This window comes from Gadus morhua, chromosome 18 (genome assembly GCF_902167405.1).
Source record: "Gadus morhua chromosome 18, gadMor3.0, whole genome shotgun sequence".
Classification (NCBI taxonomy): Eukaryota; Metazoa; Chordata; class Actinopteri; order Gadiformes; family Gadidae; genus Gadus; species Gadus morhua.
In genome coordinates this window covers 333,235-352,915 of record NC_044065.1, presented here as the reverse complement: position 1 = coordinate 352,915, position 19,681 = coordinate 333,235, and the positions used below count along the sequence as shown (strand labels likewise).

The 19,681-nt window shown below is 52.6% G+C and overlaps 2 protein-coding genes across 3 annotated transcripts; one reads left to right on the top strand and one right to left on the bottom strand.

The window, feature by feature from the left end:
* The first annotated feature begins 1,095 nt into the window (after window positions 1-1,095).
* Window positions 1,096-6,339, top strand: ube2ib (ubiquitin-conjugating enzyme E2Ib). 2 transcript variants are annotated; one of them, XM_030340176.1, is made up of 7 exons: window positions 1,096-1,423; window positions 2,650-2,728; window positions 2,833-2,916; window positions 3,013-3,085; window positions 3,255-3,364; window positions 4,498-4,577; window positions 5,601-6,339. In XM_030340176.1, the coding sequence occupies exons 2-7, from the start codon at window positions 2,663-2,665 to the stop codon at window positions 5,662-5,664; spliced, it is 477 nt and encodes a 158-aa protein (XP_030196036.1). In that variant the 5' UTR covers window positions 1,096-1,423; window positions 2,650-2,662; the 3' UTR covers window positions 5,665-6,339. The 2 variants fall into 2 exon arrangements, with proteins under 2 accessions (XP_030196036.1, XP_030196037.1); XM_030340177.1 differs by lacking the exon at window positions 1,096-1,423 and adding an exon at window positions 1,636-1,763.
* A 746-nt stretch (window positions 6,340-7,085) lies between these two features.
* LOC115531565 (uncharacterized) lies at window positions 7,086-19,681 on the bottom strand. Its single transcript, XM_030340917.1, has 12 exons — window positions 19,524-19,681; window positions 11,945-12,080; window positions 11,690-11,865; window positions 11,221-11,378; window positions 10,883-11,075; window positions 9,122-9,257; window positions 8,867-9,042; window positions 8,557-8,714; window positions 8,219-8,411; window positions 8,035-8,116; window positions 7,831-7,897; window positions 7,086-7,751 (listed from the first exon to the last, which is right to left on the bottom strand). Exons 1-12 carry the CDS (start codon window positions 19,609-19,611, stop codon window positions 7,191-7,193), a joined length of 2,124 nt encoding a protein of 707 aa, XP_030196777.1. The 5' UTR covers window positions 19,612-19,681; the 3' UTR covers window positions 7,086-7,190.

The following is a 19,681-nucleotide window of genomic DNA, read 5'->3' as shown; positions in this document are numbered from 1 at the left end:
GATCCGGGTCTGACCCGGGGCTCCGGGTCTGACCCGGGGCCGCGGGTCTGGGCTCCTCACACCGCCTCGGGGGTCCTGACATTGTGCTCCTTCAGACCGGTGGTCTGCTCACCATCGTAAACCATTGTCTTTAATCATCATGTTATTTGATATCAAACGTGTGGCCTAATAACTGCAAGTGGCCGGTTTACTTTTTGGAATAATGCGATGGATTAATAAACTGCAGGCCAATGTAACGCATGATGGACGAGCGACCAACTTGTAATGGAGGAAATGAATGTTGTTTTATTCTCAATATGATGCATATTAATGTGTAATGTTCTCATATCACAACATCACTTATAACTTCTATATGATCTTATGCAATGTTTAAAATTTAAAAATAAAGTTGCTGGGGTAGATCTTAGGTATTGCATAAGGTTAACCCAATAAAATATAAATCTATATTTGTGTGTGTTGCTCATTGTCCTAGACCGATCATTAAATCGTAACTTTTAATGTTTGTAATGTTGACGGTAAGATGCATCCGTTGTTTGAGCGCAAGTGATGTGTTTTGCATCCATCGTTAACTTTGGAGACAAACAATTTAAATAAATAGCGACACCTGGCGGCCGAGGACGAGTCGTGTCTAAGTCGCCTAGATACATGCCTGATCAAATATTTCTGTTTCTATCTAGTTTCTTCTCAATGAAGGGTATACAATAGACAACAATGAAGGGTATACAATAGAATAAATTTCAGTACATTTGTATAAAGGACATATGCTTAGTGACTCCTTGATTCTCTTTAGCGATTTTTACATGACATACTATTTCATTTTAAAGAAAGTAAATTAATTTGTTTATTGGTATAAGACAAATAAGAAAAAGGTATAGCCTAAAAGCGATGACTTAAGTTCCTAGATAATGTATTTGTATTATTCTACTATTGTAAAGATAATGTCCGGGAGATAAAACACCATCACGCATAGTCCGCTGGAAGAAGCACCAGACGAAATATGGGGAGTATTTCTTATGCGGGCATTTTTATTCTAAGACAACAATTTATATAATTTTTAGGTCGTTTTGCCTATAGTATACGTCCACATTGTATGCTTCGCGATGCGCATGTGCGCCGCTAACTCATTTCTTGCGGAGCTTCAACGATAGTCCACTGGACTCGAGTGGGTTTAAAACACATGAACATCTAATATCTGATCCACATCTTCAAAACCCAGCCCACAGGTCTCGATCTATGGATGCTTAAGTCCCGATCTATGGATGTTTAGGTTGCTGCTGGAAGACGGAAGTCGTGCACCATTCCTCTGTTCTCTCAGCTCTTAGGTGTTTCTTCAGGAGGGAAACTTTGCGAGCTTTTACCCGATCGGCGCATGATTTCTTCATTTAACCTGATACACGCATATCAACTAAAGAAACGCTGAAAGGTGAGCGCAGTTCTATATCGCTTCAACATATTTAAAGCGTCCTTTTCAGATGTTTTATTTCGTTTTTATTTGCGCCATTTCTCTACTTTAGCCAATGCGTAAATGTGCGCCTTTTAGCTCAGCGGTTCTTTGTCCTTTACATCCCGGTGATCCTTAACGTGTCAGTCATTCCTAGCAAATGTCAACATGAGGAAGAAAAGCAACAAAACGCACTCGAACACGAAGTTCGCTCTCCACCGATCGTCTTTAGTTGGGGTCCGTGCTTCAGGCCGCATACGGCGCGCCAAGGGATCTGGCGCACATGAGCTAGTTAGCTTAGCCTTTAGTTGCTGAATCTAAGGTAATGGTTCGCAGAACGCGTCCGACCAGTGGTTATAATTAATCTACATGAATAATGGCTCTTCATCACTTTAAGACATGGCCTTAGCTAAAAGCCTCCCAGCGGGGTTCCTTTGGTAAATGTAAGATGTTTGGGTCAGCTAGCTCCTCACTTAGCTCCTGCGCTAGCCGTTGGCGCAGACCTCCAGGTTCTAGGAGACTCAGACCTCCTGGCTCTAGGACTCAGGCGTTACTCGGGTTTCCACAAGGAACTTAAATCGTGTTTTCGACATCACTCGCTCACATGTAACCAAATTAGTTCGGATTACACACGGCATGTTACGTTTAACGAGACATGCAAAGTGGGAGGGAAATGGCTAAGCAGTAATTATGTTGACTCCGTCTCCTTTATGGATAGAGATGTTAAAGAAATGCGAATAGGTCCAAATGTTTAACAGTTGGCCACTTTCAGGTTGATGAATGGCTGAGGGAATCATCTGTCAACTTACAAATGGCTGCAGCCACGTTATAGCATGGATCTGTTGAAGCCAACTTGTTGCTTCAAGTCCAGTTTCACTACTTTCTAATGATCACCCCCAACATTAACGTTTTGTGAATATCCCTGCAATAGGACTACAGGATAATGTCATCCAGATTATACGAATTTGAGGTCGACGGTCGACTAGGTCCCTTTACCAAAATGCTTGAGTAGTGGTCCCCACTTAGGAGCTTTCATTATGGATGTGGGCTGCCCTCTGCAATTACCGATGCCGGTTCGAACCCGTCTGTGTTTAACCACGACGGTTTTTCTATTTCAGTGAAACATGACAGCCTCAGGGATAATGTTCTCTCAGGACAACTTGTGTTTCCTCGGTTAACATCTTGAACGTCGCCTGTATTCCCTGCAGGAGTCTCACAAGAATGTCTGGCATTGCACTGAGCCGCCTTGCCCAGGAGCGCAAGGCCTGGCGGAAAGACCATCCTTTTGTAAGTTGAGACCACAACAGACTCGTTGTGTGATGTTCTGATCGTCTTTCACTCCACCGGACTTCAGAAGGTGTAAGTCATTGTACCTGTGGTTCACTTTGCAGGGGTTTGTAGCCGTACCAACCAAAAACCCAGATGGGACGATGAACCTGATGAATTGGGAGTGCGCCATTCCTGGCAAGAAAGGGGTAAAGTCCCGTCTGGGTTATGCTTTACACTTTGCCACAGAGGGGATCTGGGAGCGGTGACTGACTTGTTGTTGTTCCTTTGGGCGGCGTCTGCAGACGCCCTGGGAAGGCGGGCTCTTCAAGCTGCGTATGTTATTCAAAGACGACTACCCCTCCTCACCGCCCAAATGTAAGTCACCTTCGTCTTCAATGCAGCCCGTGGTTTCTGAAGCACACAGCGGGTGATTTTAGACCTGGTTCTGAGTACCTGGTTCTCTGACCTGCCGTCCCTTTCTGGGTCCAGACAGCAGCCTGTTGCTTCAGCGCCGACCTCTGACCCCTGTGCTGCTCTGTTGCAGGTAAATTTGAGCCCCCCCTGTTCCACCCCAACGTCTACCCGTCAGGGACAGTGTGCCTCTCGATCCTAGAGGAGGACAAGGACTGGAGGCCGGCCATCACCATAAAGCAGGTGAGACAGTCCTCCTCATTGTGACGTCACAAGTGGGCGTGTCCACCTCGATGTAAGAGCTGATACTTTTGTGTGACGTAAACAGGCTGCTGGCCACTGATTGGCCAGAGAGTGATGTCCGAGCCTGACACCTGACCCCAGGTGTTGCCGAAAATGCAATCCCCGTCTGAAATCGCAGCCCCTCGGCGTGTTATAGCTGTGATTATATCAAATCGTCACAAGATGAGCAACTTGTCACAGAAAGCGATATTTAAGAATTCTTCTTCTGATGAAAAGAGTCTTTATAGTTTATAGCAGTGTTTATATCAAAACATCACAAGATGAGCAACTTCTGATGAGAAAGCGATGTTGCATCGTATAGGCGACCCACGATGTAAGATGTCACATTCAGGAGAATAAACTATGCGGGCAGTGAAATACGTAATAGTTAACAAGTCATACATGTATGCATGATGTGACCCTAGAAAGCACAGACCAAATTAGAGAAAGCGATTTCAGACGGGGATTCCACTGGCATCTTTAAATACTAGCATCAGCGTTCAGTCAACAATAGTGATTGATTATTGAACACGGCAGGATCAGTGTGGGAGAACCCGACGTGGACCGTGGCTGAGGTGGAAACGCTCCTGTGTGTAGCCCTGTCTGTTTACGTGTCGAGTGGATAAGCATGTGCAGTTTCGCACATGCGTGCTATGCGACCCGCCCACGTTGAAGAGGTACTATTCTAGATGGAAACACGACGGGCCTGGAACCAAACCAAGTCGTGCCGTGGCGAGTAGAGCTGGTACTGCCGGTGGAAAAGAGGCATAGGTGGACAAGCCCACTTATTATGGCATAAGGGGCAGATTTTCTCCATTACGGCTTGTAACGGCTAATCACAATCACCCCTGGTAGCACGTCATGGGACCTTTGACCTTCCACTGAGACTGCTCCTGGAGGTAGTCGACTGGACCCACCCGTCCTCTCTCCCTCTCCTCCCTCCCCTCCTCCTCATCTCCTCTCCTCCTCTCCGCTGACATCACTGGAACACTGGAACCAAGATGAACGGCCAAAGCATATGGAGCACAGATTTCAGCAAACATTCGTAGACCAAAACGTGGGAATCCCTAAATGAAGAATCTCTTTTCTTTCAGATCTTGTTAGGCATCCAAGAACTGCTAAACGAGCCAAACATCCAAGACCCAGCCCAAGCAGAGGCCTACACGATCTACTGGTGAGTCGTTTGTTCTTTTTGTCTCTAACTCGTGCTCCAATCTTTCATCGTTCGTTGTGGATGCAACATGGGATGTATATTGCATCGCTGCAGCAACATTTGAGAGGGTCGCGATGAGTTCTGCCCGACTGCGGCCGTCCGTATCCCACCTCTTGCAAGCCCATCCCCCTAAACCCCCCGTTGATTCTACTGATCTCTGAGCGACACGATGTCCGCATATCGGGCATCAAGTGTGAATGACCCTCACGGCCGAACCTCCTGATATAGAAATGCGGAGAATTGACAGAGGACCTGTGTGAAAACCACTAGTCCCACTCAGAAGGTTCCTCCAGTCAGTGTTCCTCTAGTCCCACCCAGGAGGTTCCTCCAGTCAGTGTTCCTCCAGTCAGTGTTCCTCCAGTCAGTGTTCCTCTAGTCCCACCCAGGAGGTTCCTCCAGTCAGTGTTCCTCCAGTCAGTGTTCCTCTAGTCCCACCCAGGAGGTTCCTCCAGTCAGTGTTCCTCCAGTCAGTGTTCCTCTAGTCCCACCCAGGAGGTTCCTCCAGTCAGTGTTCCTCCAGTCAGTGTTCTTCTAGTCCCACCCAGGAGGTTCCTCCAGTCAGTGTTCCTCTAGTCCCACTCAGAAGGTTCCTCCAGTCAGTGTTCCTCTAGTCCCACCCAGGAGGTTCCTCCAGTCAGTGTTCCTCTAGTCCCACCCAGGAGGTTCCTCCAGTCAGTGTTCCTCCAGTCAGTGTTCCTCCAGTCAGTGTTCCTCTAGTCCCACTCAGAAGGTTACTCCAGTCAGTGTTCCTCTAGTCCCACCCAGGAGGTTCCTCCAGTCAGTGTTCCTCCAGTCAGTGTTCCTCTTGTCTGACTCTAAAAGTCTTTCTTGTTTTCTCTGCTGAGCCTCGTCGCTCCGTCCAGAGCCCCTCCCCTCTGGAGTCGCGTTACCGCAATGAATCCTCCACCTCTCCTTGTGTCCTCCTCTCCTTGTGTCCTCTTCCTCCTCTCCTCCTCTCCTTGTGTCCTCTCCTCTCCCCTGCAGCCAGAACCGAGTGGAGTACGAGAAGCGGGTGCGAGCACAAGCCAAGAAGTTCTCCCCGTCATAGAGGCCTCAGACGGGGGCCTCAGACGGGGGCCTCGGAGCGGGGGCCACTCTGGAGGGCCACAGTCGAGGGCCGCTGCTGTTACTGAATGTGCTCCTACCACATCTGGACTCAAGGACTTCTATTTAAACTCCACACACATCCTGTGCCATTTACCTGACCGTTCCTCTCTCCGCCGGCCGGCCCCTCGAGCTGGGACGCCCCCCTGGGGGACCCCCCCCCCCCCCAGGGGCCGGCGGGGGCCCCTGGCTCTCTTCCTTCATGGTTTATTTCTTTGCGGTCTCATCAACGTGTCGGAGTACGGCGGTCCCAGGAGAGAGTCCGCGTCCCAGGAGACTTCAGGCTTGTAGTTTTTTGCTTTTGTTTCACAGGGTCTGTTCCTTACCCCCCCCCCCTCCCTGTATATTCCAGGATTTTAATGTAAAATTTGCTATTACTTCATTGTCAGTATTCCGACTGCTGTATAATGAATGGCACTTTTATACTGTGGTGTGTCGCTAGTGTCTCCAGGGGGCGCTGTGGACTCTGGGCAGGTTTTCTATTCAGCATGCTGTAATATAAGATAGACTCTGCTGCCTTGTCTTTTGTTACGGAGTGTTGCTCTGTAGCAGACTCTATGTTTATATGGTGCTTTGTTCATGTACGTGTTGGAGTAAATAAACTGTTTCTACAAAGTTATGGATCATCTTTATTGAAATACAACTTATTGATCACAAAGAAACCAAAGAGGAGGAGGAGGACCCTCTAGTGGGAGGAGGAGAACCCTCTAGTGGGAGGAGGAGGACCCTCTCTAGTGGGAGGAGGAGGACCCTCTCTAGTGGGAGGAGGAGGACCCTCTAGTGGGAGGAGGAGGAGGAGGACCCTCTTGTGGGAGGAGGAGGAGGAAGACCCTCTAGTGGGAGGAGGAGGAGCCTCTAGTGGGAGGAGGACCCTCTAGTGGGAGGAGGAGGAGGACCCTCTAGTGGGAGGAGGAGGACCCTCTAGTGGGAGGAGGAGGAGGACCCTCTAGTGGGAGGAGGAGGACCCTCTAGTGGGAGGAGGAGGAGGAGGACCCTCTAGTGGGAGGAGGAGGAGGACCCTCTAGTGGGAGGAGGAGTAGGACCCTCTAGTGGGAGGAAGAGGAGGACCCTCTAGTGGGAGGAAGAGGAGGAGGAGCCTCTAGTGGGAGGAGGAGGAGCCTCTAGTGGGAGGAGGAGGAGGACCCTCTAGTGGGAGGAGGAGGACCCTCTAGTGGGAGGAGGAGGAGGACCCTCTAGTGGGAGGAGGAGGAGGAGGACCCTCTAGTGGGAGGAGGAGGAGGAGGACCCTTAGTGGGAGGAGGAGGAGGAGGAGCCTCTAGTGGGAGGAGGAGGAGGAGGACCCTCTAGTGGGAGGAGGAGGAGCCTCTAGTGGGAGGAGGAGGAGGAGGACCCTCTAGTGGGAGGAGGAGGAGGAGGACCCTTAGTGGGAGGAGGAGGAGGAGGAGGAGCCTCTAGTGGGAGGAGGAGGAGGAGGAGGACCCTTAGTGGGAGGAGGAGGAGGAGGACCCTCTAGTGGGAGGAGGAGACCCGGTTCTCGTGGTTCTCCTGAAGGAGCCTTCTGGGTCGCTGTATTCCAACCTGGAGCCTTGGGGGGTCCTGGGGGTCGCTCAGGGTGCAGTAGGGGTTCCTGTAGCCCCCCCCGTCCCCCTGGGTGTCTGGGGGTTCAGGGGGGTCGCTCAGGGTGCAGTAGGGGTTCCTGTAGCCCCCCCCGCCCCGCTCCCCGTCCCCCTGGGTGTCTGGGGGTTCAGGGGGGTCGCTCAGGGTGCAGTAGGGGTTCCTGTAGCCCCCCCCGCCCCGCTCCCCGTCCCCCTGGGTGTCTGGGGGTTCAGGGGGGTCGCTCAGGGTGCAGTAGGCGTTCCTGTAGCCCCCCCCGTCCTCGGAGCGGGGGCTGCAGTGACAGCAGCCTGAGTCCTCCTCGGGGCCGCTCTCAAGGGCCCCCTTCCCGTCGGGCCCCGGGGCCCCCGCCCGAGCGTCCACCAGGACGTCGACGGGCGCGCGGAGGACGGAGATCAGGGCGGCGCACTCGGTCTCCATCGGCGCCGTGTCGGGGGGGAGGGGCACTGCCAAGCTCTACACACACACGCACACACTCATTAGGGGGGGTGTGTGTGTGTGTGTGTGTGTGTGTGTGTGCGTGCGCGCGTCTCACCTGGCGGTGTTCGCTGAGGGGGGAGAAGCGCAGCACAGGTGTGGGTATGAAGGTGCGTTTCCTCATCCTGCGAAACAGTGATATTAAATGATATTGGTGCCGTGGTCAGGGCGGAGGGGGCGTGGTCAGAGCGGAGGGGGCGTGGTCAGAGCGGAGGGGCGTGGTCAGAGCGGAGGGGCGTGGTCAGAGCGGAGGGGCGCTCACCTCAGCAGAGTAACGGAGGCCAGCAGCAGGACGGGAGTCAGCAGACACACGGCGATGACCAGCCCCACGTCCCGACCCCCGCCTGGGGCAGAGGAACACGTGTTTATAGTGTGTCAACGTACAACACACTGCAGATGGATCAGAGTTAACCAGCCCCAGGCAGTGGGGGGGGGGGGGGGGGTACCACGATGGGGGGGGCCACGAGGGGGCCCCCCAGGAGTCCTCCAGCGGCTCTCCTGGGACCAGGGGCTCCATTTGCCGCGGTAGTCGGTACCTTCTGCAGGACTGCTGCGCACACGGGCCGTATACTGCCCCCCCTCAGCCAGACTCTCCACGTCCACCGCCAAGCTCCTCCCCATCCCAGAGAGGGTCACAGGCTGGAAGACAAAAGGATGAGAGGATGAGGGGCCCCCAGGGGTCACATGGGTCTGCCAGGGGCCCAAGGAGGTCACATGGTTCTGCCAGGGGCCCCAGGAGCTCTGTACGTCGGTAGGAAGGGTTCCAGCAGACTGCTGTCCTTACGGCCTGGTGCTGGTCCTCCCGCTGCAGACGGAGCTGGTACTGGAGATAGTCCTGGAGGAAGAAGTTGGGCAGATACTCCTCGTAGCTGCTGCTCCAGCTGAAGATGAACCGGCTGGATTTGGTGACCACGGCCGGCTGGCTGGGGGCGATGGGAGTGACTGGCAGACGCACCAGTAAGGATCCCCAGTTAGTGACAGGAAGAATAGAACCGTAGAAACAGTCAAATGTACTTATATTTATTTATATTTATATGCTGTAGGTGAGACCTAGACCAGAAACAGGCAGATTTCGAGTGCTGGTTCTGACTCACTGTTTATCTGGGGGTAGTAGTTCTCCTCCAGCACCTCACAACACGCCGCTGTGGGACAGGGCTCGTGGCAGAGGTAGATCTTGAGAGGGGTTTCCCCAAAGGTCTGTTCGGTGCAGTTCTGGCAGAGGCAGGAGGAGCGGTTCTCCTTGTGCGTCAGCGGGCAGCGGCCCGGCCTCCTGCAGGAGCACCAGGGACAGAGGAACCGTTAACGCCGGCCGAGTTCTCCTCTGGGAGACTGACGGTGCGCTGACACACATTTCTGACTCGTCGTAGCTTATGAAGTTGAGCCAGGAGGATCCGTTGGGGGGCCGCAGGCCTGGGGGGGGGGCCCTCAGGGAACAGTTGATGGTGTAAAGGTAGTCGTTCTCACATTCCAGCTCCCAGACCCGTCCTAGAACACATTTAGCATCTGTCATCAGACTGAGATAACCCTAACCCAACCCAGCCTCCAGGACCCAGCCTCCAGGACCACGGCCTCCAGGACCACGGCCTCCAGGACCACAGCCTCCAGGACCACGGCCTCCAGGACCGTAGCCTCCAGGGGACCACAGCCTCCAGGACCGTAGCCTCCAGGGGACCACGGCCTCCAGGGGACCACAGCCTCCAGGGGACCGCAGCCTCCAGGACCACAGCCTCCAGGGGACCACAGCCTCCAGGGGACCACAGCCTCCAGGGGACCACGGCCTCCAGGGCCGTAGCCTCCAGGACCACAGCCTCCAGGACCACAGCCTCCAGGACCACGGCCTCCAGGACCGTAGCCTCCAGGACCACAGCCTCCAGGACCCAGCCTCCAGGACCACAGCCTCCAGGACCACAGCCTCCAGGACCACGGCCTCCAGGAACACGGCCTCCAGGGGACCGCGGCCTCCAGGGGACCGCGGCCTCCAGGGGACCGCGGCCTCCAGGACCGTAGCCTCCAGGACCACGGCCTCCAGGGGACCACAGCCTCCAGGGGACCACAGCCTCCAGGGGACCACGGCCTCCAGGGCCGTAGCCTCCAGGACCACAGCCTCCAGGACCCAGCCTCCAGGACCGTAGCCTCCAGGGGACCGCAGCCTCCAGGACCACAGCCTCCAGAGGACCACGGCCTCCAGGGGACCACGGCCTCCAGGACCACAGCCTCCAGGACCACGGCCTCCAGGGGACCACAGCCTCCAGGGGACCACAGCCTCCAGGACCACAGCCTCCAGGGGACCGCAGCCTCCAGGGGACCACAGCCTCCAGGGGACCGCAGCCTCCAGGACCACAGCCTCCAGGGGACCGCGGCCTCCAGGGGACCGCAGCCTCCAGGACCACAGCCTCCAGGGGACCACAGCCTCCAGGGGACCGCAGCCTCCAGGACCACAGCCTCCAGGGGACCACAGCCTCCAGGGGACCGCAGCCTCCAGGACCACAGCCTCCAGGGGACCGCGGCCTCCAGGGGACCACGGCCTCCAGGGAACCGCAGCGACCCAGGGAATCCGACTCAAGGGCGCCTACTGGTAGACTGGACCACAGGACCCAGGACCTCAGGCTGGGAGTCCACCCCCCAGACCCTCTAGACCAGAGGTTCTCAAAGTGCGGCCCGCAGAAACATTACTGGCGGCCCGCGATGACATACCCGAGATGGAAGTAAAAAGAATTATAGCTATTTTTTATTATTATTATTTTTAATTATTATATCAATATTAATTTCAACAAAAATAAATAAATATAAAGAGAAAAGTTGACTAGCTTTCATTTAAATCCTGTTATTTGTTAGTTTTAATCCGACTGTACATTACTTTGAAAGGATGAACCTCAGTTTCGTGATTTAGACCTCACTTGACCTCCCTCCCAGAGGTCCACCCCCTAGAGCCGGGGTCGGGACCCCTAGAGCCGGGGTCGGGACCCCCTAGAGCCGGGGTCGGGACCAGAGCTGCAAACTTGTCGCTTTTCGGCGACAATCGCCGTTTTCTTGGTCAATTTGGTCATTCACGTGAATCGTGTAGAACCGGAGAGTTTTGTTTTGTGGGGGGGGGGGGGGGGGGGGGTTACCACGATGGGGGGGGCCACGAGGGGGCCCCCCAGGAGTCCACCAGCGGCTCTCCTGGGACCAGGGGCTCCATTTGCCGCGGTAGTCGGTACCTTCTGCAGGACTGCTGCGCACACGGGCCGTATACTGCCCCCCCGCAGCCAGACTCTCCACGTCCACCGCCAAGCTCCTCCCCATCCCAGAGAGGGTCACAGGCTGGAAGACAAAAGGATGAGAGGATGAGGGGCCCCCAGGGGTCACATGGGTCTGCCAGGGGCCCAAGGAGGTCACATGGTTCTGCCAGGGGCCCCAGGAGCTCTGTACGTCGGTAGGAAGGGTTCCAGCAGACTGCTGTCCTTACGGCCTGGTGCTGGTCCTCCCGCTGCAGACGGAGCTGGTACTGGAGATAGTCCTGGAGGAAGAAGTTGGGCAGATACCCCTCGTAGCTGCTGCTCCAGCTGAAGATGAACCGGCTGGATTTGGTGACCACGGCCGGCTGGCTGGGGGCGATGGGAGTGACTGGCAGACGCACCAGTAAGGATCCCCAGTTAGTGACAGGAAGAATAGAACCGTAGAAACAGTCAAATGTACTTATATTTATTTATATTTATATGCTGTAGGTGAGACCTAGACCAGAAACTGGCAGATTTCGAAACTACACGCAAACAAATGAGGTCCGCTTGCTCTCAGCTCCCCGTGAGGACCCCCCCGCGAGGACCCCCCCGAGGACCCCCCCGCGAGGACCCCCCCGAGGACCCCCCGCGAGGACCCCCCCGAGGACCCCGATGGTTTAAATGGTTTAGACATGGTCTGTGCTGGTTCTGACTCACTGTTCATCTGGGGGTAGTAGTTCTCCTCCAGCACCTCACAACACGCCGCTGTGGGACAGGGCTCGTGGCAGAGGTAGATCTTGAGAGGGGTTTCCCCAAAGGTCTCTTCGGTGCAGTTCTGGCAGAGGCAGGAGGAGCGGTTCTCCTTGTGCGTCAGCGGGCAGCGGCCCGGCCTCCTGCAGGAGCACCAGGGACAGAGGAACCGTTAACGCCGGCCGAGTTCTCCTCTGGGAGACTGACGGTGCGCTGACACACATTTCTGACTCGTCGTAGCTTATGAAGTTGAGCCAGGAGGATCCGTTGGGGGGCCGCAGGCCTGGGGGGGGGGCCCTCAGGGAACAGTTGATGGTGTAAAGGTAGTCGTTCTCACATTCCAGCTCCCAGACCCGTCCTAGAACACATTTAGCATCTGTCATCAGACTGAGATAACCCTAACCCAACCCAGCCTCCAGGACCCAGCCTCCAGGACCACGGCCTCCAGGGGACCGCGGCCTCCAGGACCACAGCCTCCAGGACCACGGCCTCCAGGACCACGGCCTCCAGGGGACCGCGGCCTCCAGGACCACGGCCTCCAGGACCACAGCCTCCAGGACCACGGCCTCCAGGACCGTAGCCTCCAGGGGACCACAGCCTCCAGGACCACGGCCTCCAGGGGACCACAGCCTCCAGGACCGTAGCCTCCAGGGGACCACGGCCTCCAGGACCACAGCCTCCAGGACCACAGCCTCCAGGACCACGGCCTCCAGGACCGTAGCCTCCAGGGGACCACAGCCTCCAGGGGACCACGGCCTCCAGGACCACGGCCTCCAGGACCACGGCCTCCAGGGCCACGGCCTCCAGGGGACCACAGCCTCCAGGGGACCACAGCCTCCAGGGGACCACAGCCTCCAGGACCACAGCCTCCAGGGGACCACAGCCTCCAGGGGACCGCAGCCTCCAGGGGACCACAGCCTCCAGGGGACCGCAGCCTCCAGGACCACAGCCTCCAGGGGACCACAGCCTCCAGGGGACCACAGCCTCCAGGGGACCACAGCCTCCAGGGGACCACGGCCTCCAGGACCGTAGCCTCCAGGGGACCACGGCCTCCAGGACCACAGCCTCCAGGACCACAGCCTCCAGGACCACGGCCTCCAGGACCGTAGCCTCCAGGGGACCACAGCCTCCAGGGGACCACGGCCTCCAGGACCACGGCCTCCAGGACCACGGCCTCCAGGGCCACGGCCTCCAGGGGACCACAGCCTCCAGGGGACCACAGCCTCCAGGGGACCACAGCCTCCAGGACCACAGCCTCCAGGGGACCACAGCCTCCAGGGGACCGCAGCCTCCAGGGGACCACAGCCTCCAGGGGACCGCAGCCTCCAGGACCACAGCCTCCAGGGGACCACAGCCTCCAGGGGACCACAGCCTCCAGGACCACAGCCTCCAGGGGACCGCGGCCTCCAGGGGACCGCAGCGACCCAGGGAATCCGACTCAAGGGCGCCTACTGGTAGACTGGACCACAGGACCCAGGACCTCAGGCTGGGAGTCCACCCCCCAGACCCTCTAGACCAGAGGTTCTCAAAGTGCGGCCCGCAGAAACATTACTGGCGGCCCGCGATGACATACCCGAGATGGAAGTAAAAAGAATTATAGCTATTTTTTATTATTATTATTTTTAATTATTATATCAATATTAATTTCAACAAAAATAAATAAATATAAAGAGAAAAGTTGACTAGCTTTCATTTAAATCCTGTTATTTGTTAGTTTTAATCCGACTGTACATTACTTTGAAAGGATGAACCTCAGTTTCGTGATTTAGACCTCACTTGACCTCCCTCCCAGAGGTCCACCCCCTAGAGCCGGGGTCGGGACCCCTAGAGCCGGGGTCGCGACCCCTAGAGCCGGGGTCGGGACCAGAGCTGCAAACTTGTCGCTTTTCGGCGACAATCGCCGTTTTCTTGGTCAATTTGGTCATTCACGTGAATCGTGTAGAACCGGAGAGTTTTGTTTTGTGGGGGGGGGGGGTCCAGAATTGCGAACAATTATTGGATCATTCTTATAATTGACATTTTTCTGGGCCAATCGGAATCTCAGCACTTGCTTCAGAATCTTTCATATAATTGACATTTCTCTGGGCTAATCGGAATTTTGAAGCACACAGTGCCAACTGAGCTCGCCATTGGATGAGGCGGTCGCCTGGCTACCGCGCATGCGCATCCGCATGCATGCGGCCATACAACGCAAGAGAGATTGCGAAACACTCGTCTAGAGGGGTGTTCCACGAACGGAGGTTTAACAAGTCAACGCTGAACTCTAGGTTAATTTACCCAGTGCCGACTAATGGCCTATTTAGGGTCGTTTTAGACGCAGAGACGTAAGCACGTAATTTACACAAGGGACTTGTTTTAGACAAGTTTTGATTTACGGTTCCCAAGGTTCCTTAAAGGGCAACTTCACCCATTTCACATAAGCTTTGTATTTTTAGAACCCCCCGCATATTTTTGGATGGTCTAGCATCATTCCCTTATTTTCTGGAGAGACTGGAGAGATCCGTATAGATCTCCAACACTTCCTGTTTTTAATGACGCAATATGACGATTTTTGCGTACAAGAAAACAGGAAGTGTAAGAGGGGATGATTCTCGTAAGACTACAACCACGGGTGGGACCCACTGACGCTACAGACCTATTAGAGCAGTGCCAGTGGGTGGGACTTCACCAGCAGAAACTAACATCCACAGCGTCTGAAGCTAAGATAACAGAGGCTGTTGATAAAACTGAAGTACATTGGCGGAGGGTACTGGATCTGACGTAGAAGTTCACCATTTCGAAAGAAATACAAATGAGGACTACAGTATTTTCCGCACTATAATGGTGCGGCCACACCAGACGCGTATCTCGCGTACTTTTTACGCGAGAAACGCGCGTAAAATGTTGCTTGACCATTTTGTGTCAAAAATGGTCGCATACGCGCAATACGCGCTATACGCGCTATACGCGCCTACGTCACTCGCCTAGATGAGTCCATGTCCATGCAAGTGAACGGAGCGTTCCCTCTTCCTCATAACTATCAAACCAAACATCCTTCACATTCACCGAGCGAACATTACGAAAGTAAAATGCACATTTCTCGCTAAAAATGTTTCCATAAACGCATTTAATGGCGTAACTATGTTACTATTTCCACCCAGAATAAAGAAAGTTGTCGGCCGTGGCTGCGCTGGAGTCCGAGGTAGGAAACCCCAACGCCGCCGTGTTTGGGTGATAGAGTTTAGATCGGGTTAGATTAAATAATCTCGGATATAAATAACAATAATCGGGTTAAATAACTTCACATGGTGTGTCTGGTGTGTTTCCCAGCAGAGAAATAGTCCGCCAAGACGTTGAGGTTGCTTAGTAACCAGAGACTCTGTCCATGCAAGTGAACGGAGCGTTCCCTCTTCGTCATAACTATCAAACCAAACATCCTTCACATTCACCGAGTGAACATTATGAAAGTAAAATGCACATTTCTCGCTAGAAATGTTTCCATAAAAGCATTTAATGGCGTAACTATGTTACTATTTCCACACAGAAAAAAGGAAGATGTCGGCCGTATTCTTCTGTCCAAGCTCACTACTCTCTGCCAGTGACGTCGGGTCAAGCTCAACGCTGATTGGGCAATGCGTGTCTCGTCAGACGCGTATCTCGCGTACTTCGCGTAAAAAGTTCAATTTTTTGAACTCTTTTGAAATGTACGCGATATACGCGATATACGCGCGTATAGCGCGTATTGCGCGTAAATATACGCGCTATACGCGCGTAAAATGTTGCTTAATACGCGAAATACGCGTAATACGCGTAATACGCGCCTAAACCAATGGTTCCCTATGGAGAAAATGGCGATTTCATACGCGAAGTACGCGAGATACGCGTCTGGTGTGGCCGCACCTTAAGGCACACCGGATTATAAGGCGCACCTTTGATGAATGGCCTATTTTAGAACTGTTTTCATGTATAGGGCGCACCGGATTATAAAGGCGCATAGAATAGAAGATACTGCAGTCAAACGTTTGACTGGGGTTGCGTTATGCATCGACTAGACCGAGCTGTGCTAAAGGGAATGTCCACAAAACAGTCAGATAAAGTCAAACTTTATTAAGCGTTCTGACAACTCCAGTCACTCCCATGGTAACGATGTTCAAACGTTAATGTGCATATTAACAATATCTCATCAATATCTGATCAATATCAATATCTCTTAACAATAAGCTCACTTTTTCAGTTCATTCCCCGTCTACGAATCCCTCGAATTCTTGTGTGTCCGAATTGAACAGTTGGGCGAGTACGGCATCCAACATGCCCGGATCCCTCTCGTCATTATCCGAGTCAGTGTCGCTGCTGTTGCCTGGCAGTTCAGTGATTATTCCTGCCTTCGTGAAAGCTTAGACCACAGTTGAGACTGTTATATCAGCCCAGGCATCCACGATCCATTGGCAGATAGTGGCGTAAGTCGCCTGGCGCTGTCTCCCCGTCTTGGTCACGTGTGTTCGCCTTCTTGGCCCCGTCCACACGAAGCGGGGCGAAACCGCATAAATAAACGCTTTTGGTGGACACGGGCTACGGCCACACCAAACGCGTGTAACGTGCCTAACTTGAAGCTTGATCATTGTGTGTCACAAAAATGGTTCAACGCGCCAACGCGCCTGTGGCTGCGCTGGATTTAGGAGTCCGAGGTAGGAAACCCAAACGCCGCCGTATTTGGGTGCATGATAGAGTTTAGATCGGGTTAGATTAAATAGATTAAATAAATAACAATAATCGGGTTAACTTCACATGGTGTGTCTGGTGTGTTTCCAGCATTCGTAGTGTTGATCAGCACATAGTCCGCCAAGACGTTGAGGTTGCTTAGCAACCAGAGACGCTGTCCATGCAAGTGAATGGAGCGTTCCCTCTTCGTCATAACTATCAAACCAAACATCCTTCACATTCAATGAGCGAACATTATGAAATTAAAATGCACATTTCTCGTTAAAAATGTTTACATAAACGCATTTAATTGCGTAACTATGTTACTATTTCCACCCAGAATAAAGAAAGATGTCGGCCGTATGCTTCTGTGCAAGCGTCACTACTCTCTGCCAGTGACGTCGGGTCAAGCTCCACTCTGATTTGTTCCATTAGTAGATGGAACAAGTAGGTGTCCGATAGGCGGAGATGATCAGCGGGAGTGGCCGCCAGCGAAGCTGTGCATGGTGGGAGTTGTTGTATTCAATCCACAAGCGCCAAAAAGTCACTTTCTGCCTTTTCTTGGTCAAGACTGCACCAAATTAGAATTTTATTTTATTATTCCACTACATATAGGATCCAATTTCAATACATATTCATGCCTCCACCGGTGAAATGCTCCTTTAAGGATTGCGCGTGTTGCAAGGGGATTCTCCGCCAGAACAGTAGGGGGAGCAACGAACGAATCTGTGGGCGTGGAAGTGGAAATCGCTGGCTTGTTTATATTTATAATCATAGCCGCGGAAACGTATTATCAGCAGGGGGTGCTGGAAAAAAACTCAGCCTGGACTAGACTCGCAACTCGCTACATTGATAAAAAAAGATATATAGCAGCGCAGCTCAATTACACCAGTGCATGCGCGCACAGTCGAAAATCGATCGTTGTGTTCACACCATGGTTCACATCCAGCTTCTCACAGAACAAGTTTAGCGCGCCACCGCTCCCCTCACACTTTTTCATATAACTTTTTTTCAGCACTAGGTCATATGAGCATTAAATAAATGCTGCGTCTCAAAATGCCTTGGACAGCAGCGACGATGACCCGCTTTGCCACGGGCCGAAACAGTGCGGAGCGACCACAGCCAGAGCGAACACAGCGGGGCAGAGGAGTGTCAGGAATAGTCTTTTGTGTACACATCAGTACGGCCTATTTGCACTACTGTTTAGTGGCAATGCAGTGTTTTATTCTATGCCTTTTAATTTTCGTATATTATTTCAATGAATACAATTTATTTATTTATAAAAACAAGATCTGGTCTTCAAATCTTTTTTCCAAACATAGGTCGGGTTTGTGTTTATATTCGGACCAATACGGTACAGCGGGCGCTCATGACGTTAAGCATTTCTTGGTGCATAATGTGACGCTTCAGAACCTAAAATCCCGTTTCTCCGCGTTTTCAGAAATCTCCACTTTGGCCGGAGTTTTTAGAAATAATCGTTTTCTGTGATAAGACAGGGCCTCAGACAGGGGGTGCGGCAGCACCCCCAGCACCCCTACTTCCCGCGGTACTGTTTATAATTATCATAATTCGTTCTTGTGTTTTCTTCTTCTCCTTCAAAATTCTTCATTTGCTTCTGTCACGGCCTTTTAAAAATGGCGCTATTATGCTGTAAAACCGGAAATGTGAGACTCCTGAAAGGATGTGGTTGGCTGGCCAATCACAGTCTTTGCGAGCTGCGTAGGGCCGTAGTGTTTTAAGTCGCATAGTCAGGAATTTGGGCCGACGCACTTAAGCACGTAAGGGGGGATATTTTACCGCGCAAGGGGGGGTTATGTATCTTACGTGCTTACGCGTTACGTCTAAAACAGAGCATATATCGGCCTTAACCCAGAGTTTTCGGTTCCACAGCAGCGGTTATGCATTAGTTCAACCAACTCGGGGTTGGTTAACACAGGGTAAGGGTTGTGCGCGTCACCGCCAAACCTAAAAAGGCGTGATGTATGGATCATGGAAACCCTGATCGAAATGGCGAAACGGGCCGCTTATTTCAATGAAATGGAACTTCAGGTTCTCCTGGGGAGCTATGACGACGAGAAGGACATTATCACAAGAAAAGGCAACGCTAAAGCCTCTGCAACCCGGAGAACCAAAGCCTGGCAGCGGATCGCTGACCGAGTCAATGCGTTAGTTACACGTCAAAAGATGATCGTTAATATTTGAGCCATGAATATTTAAATATCCCAGTTAAGCATTCTTAAAGATCCTACCACATAACCCCTTTCTTCTAAAAAAATATGTACTCCGATGGCTTCCAAGCGGTCAGCGGATCAAGTATAAAAATGAAGTATAAAAAACATACAAACTGGTAAGCTTTTCCCACCATCGTATTGGTGTAAATTGAAATAAGCAATTTTTTTAAGCCAATCGTGAAAAGGCCGACAGTCGGCAGACTGGATTTGGCCCTCAAATTGTCTTGACCCCGGTGGAGGAGCTGTTAATAAACATAAATTCAGGGCGCCCTGGCATGGAGGGGGTACCTGGAGGTAGCTACCCCCTCCCTCAGAGAGTCATGGGCCATACCCCACACTGGTTGAATGTAGGTTTTTGTGTTTTCTTGTATTTTAGATTTTTTTTGCCTTCGAAGTAACACACATGCAAACCATGTGCTTGCCACAGCGCATACTATTCCAAGTGTTTCTTTTTTTGGTAACTGGGTAGAAAACCTAAAAGTGACAATTCATCAACTTCACAGAATAATAATTGTTTTTTGTCTCTCCAATAATAGGTAAAAATAATAATAAAAAAATTGTGACAGTTGTAAATATAATATTTTTTATAAGCCTCAAGGATGTTTTGACATTGATTTTTGATAAAGTATGCTGAGTTTTGTTAAGTCACGCTCAGACTAGTGTCATTTGTATATTACAATAAAAAAAAAATCCCCCCGTGACACTGTCACCTTTTTTCCTCTGAGGAGTTTGCAGGTCTGGTCGGGACCCCTAGAGCCGGGGGCAATGCAATTAGTCAAGAATAATGGTCCTGTTCTCTTAAATGTTCACCGTATTGGCGGTGAAGATATTTCCTTCTGAAATAAGGATCAGTAAATACTCCATAAAAACCCATCCTGTTGAGAGGAGCCAACCTGAGTCCTGGGGGGGGGAGGCCAGCGGGGAGACCAGCGGGGAGACCAGCGGGGAGAGCAGCAGCAGCAGGGCCATCAGACACAACATTGCTCCGCTCTAACCTCCAGCGTCTGGCCCCGAGGCGGAGCTACCAGGCAGACAGTAGCTGACATCCCAC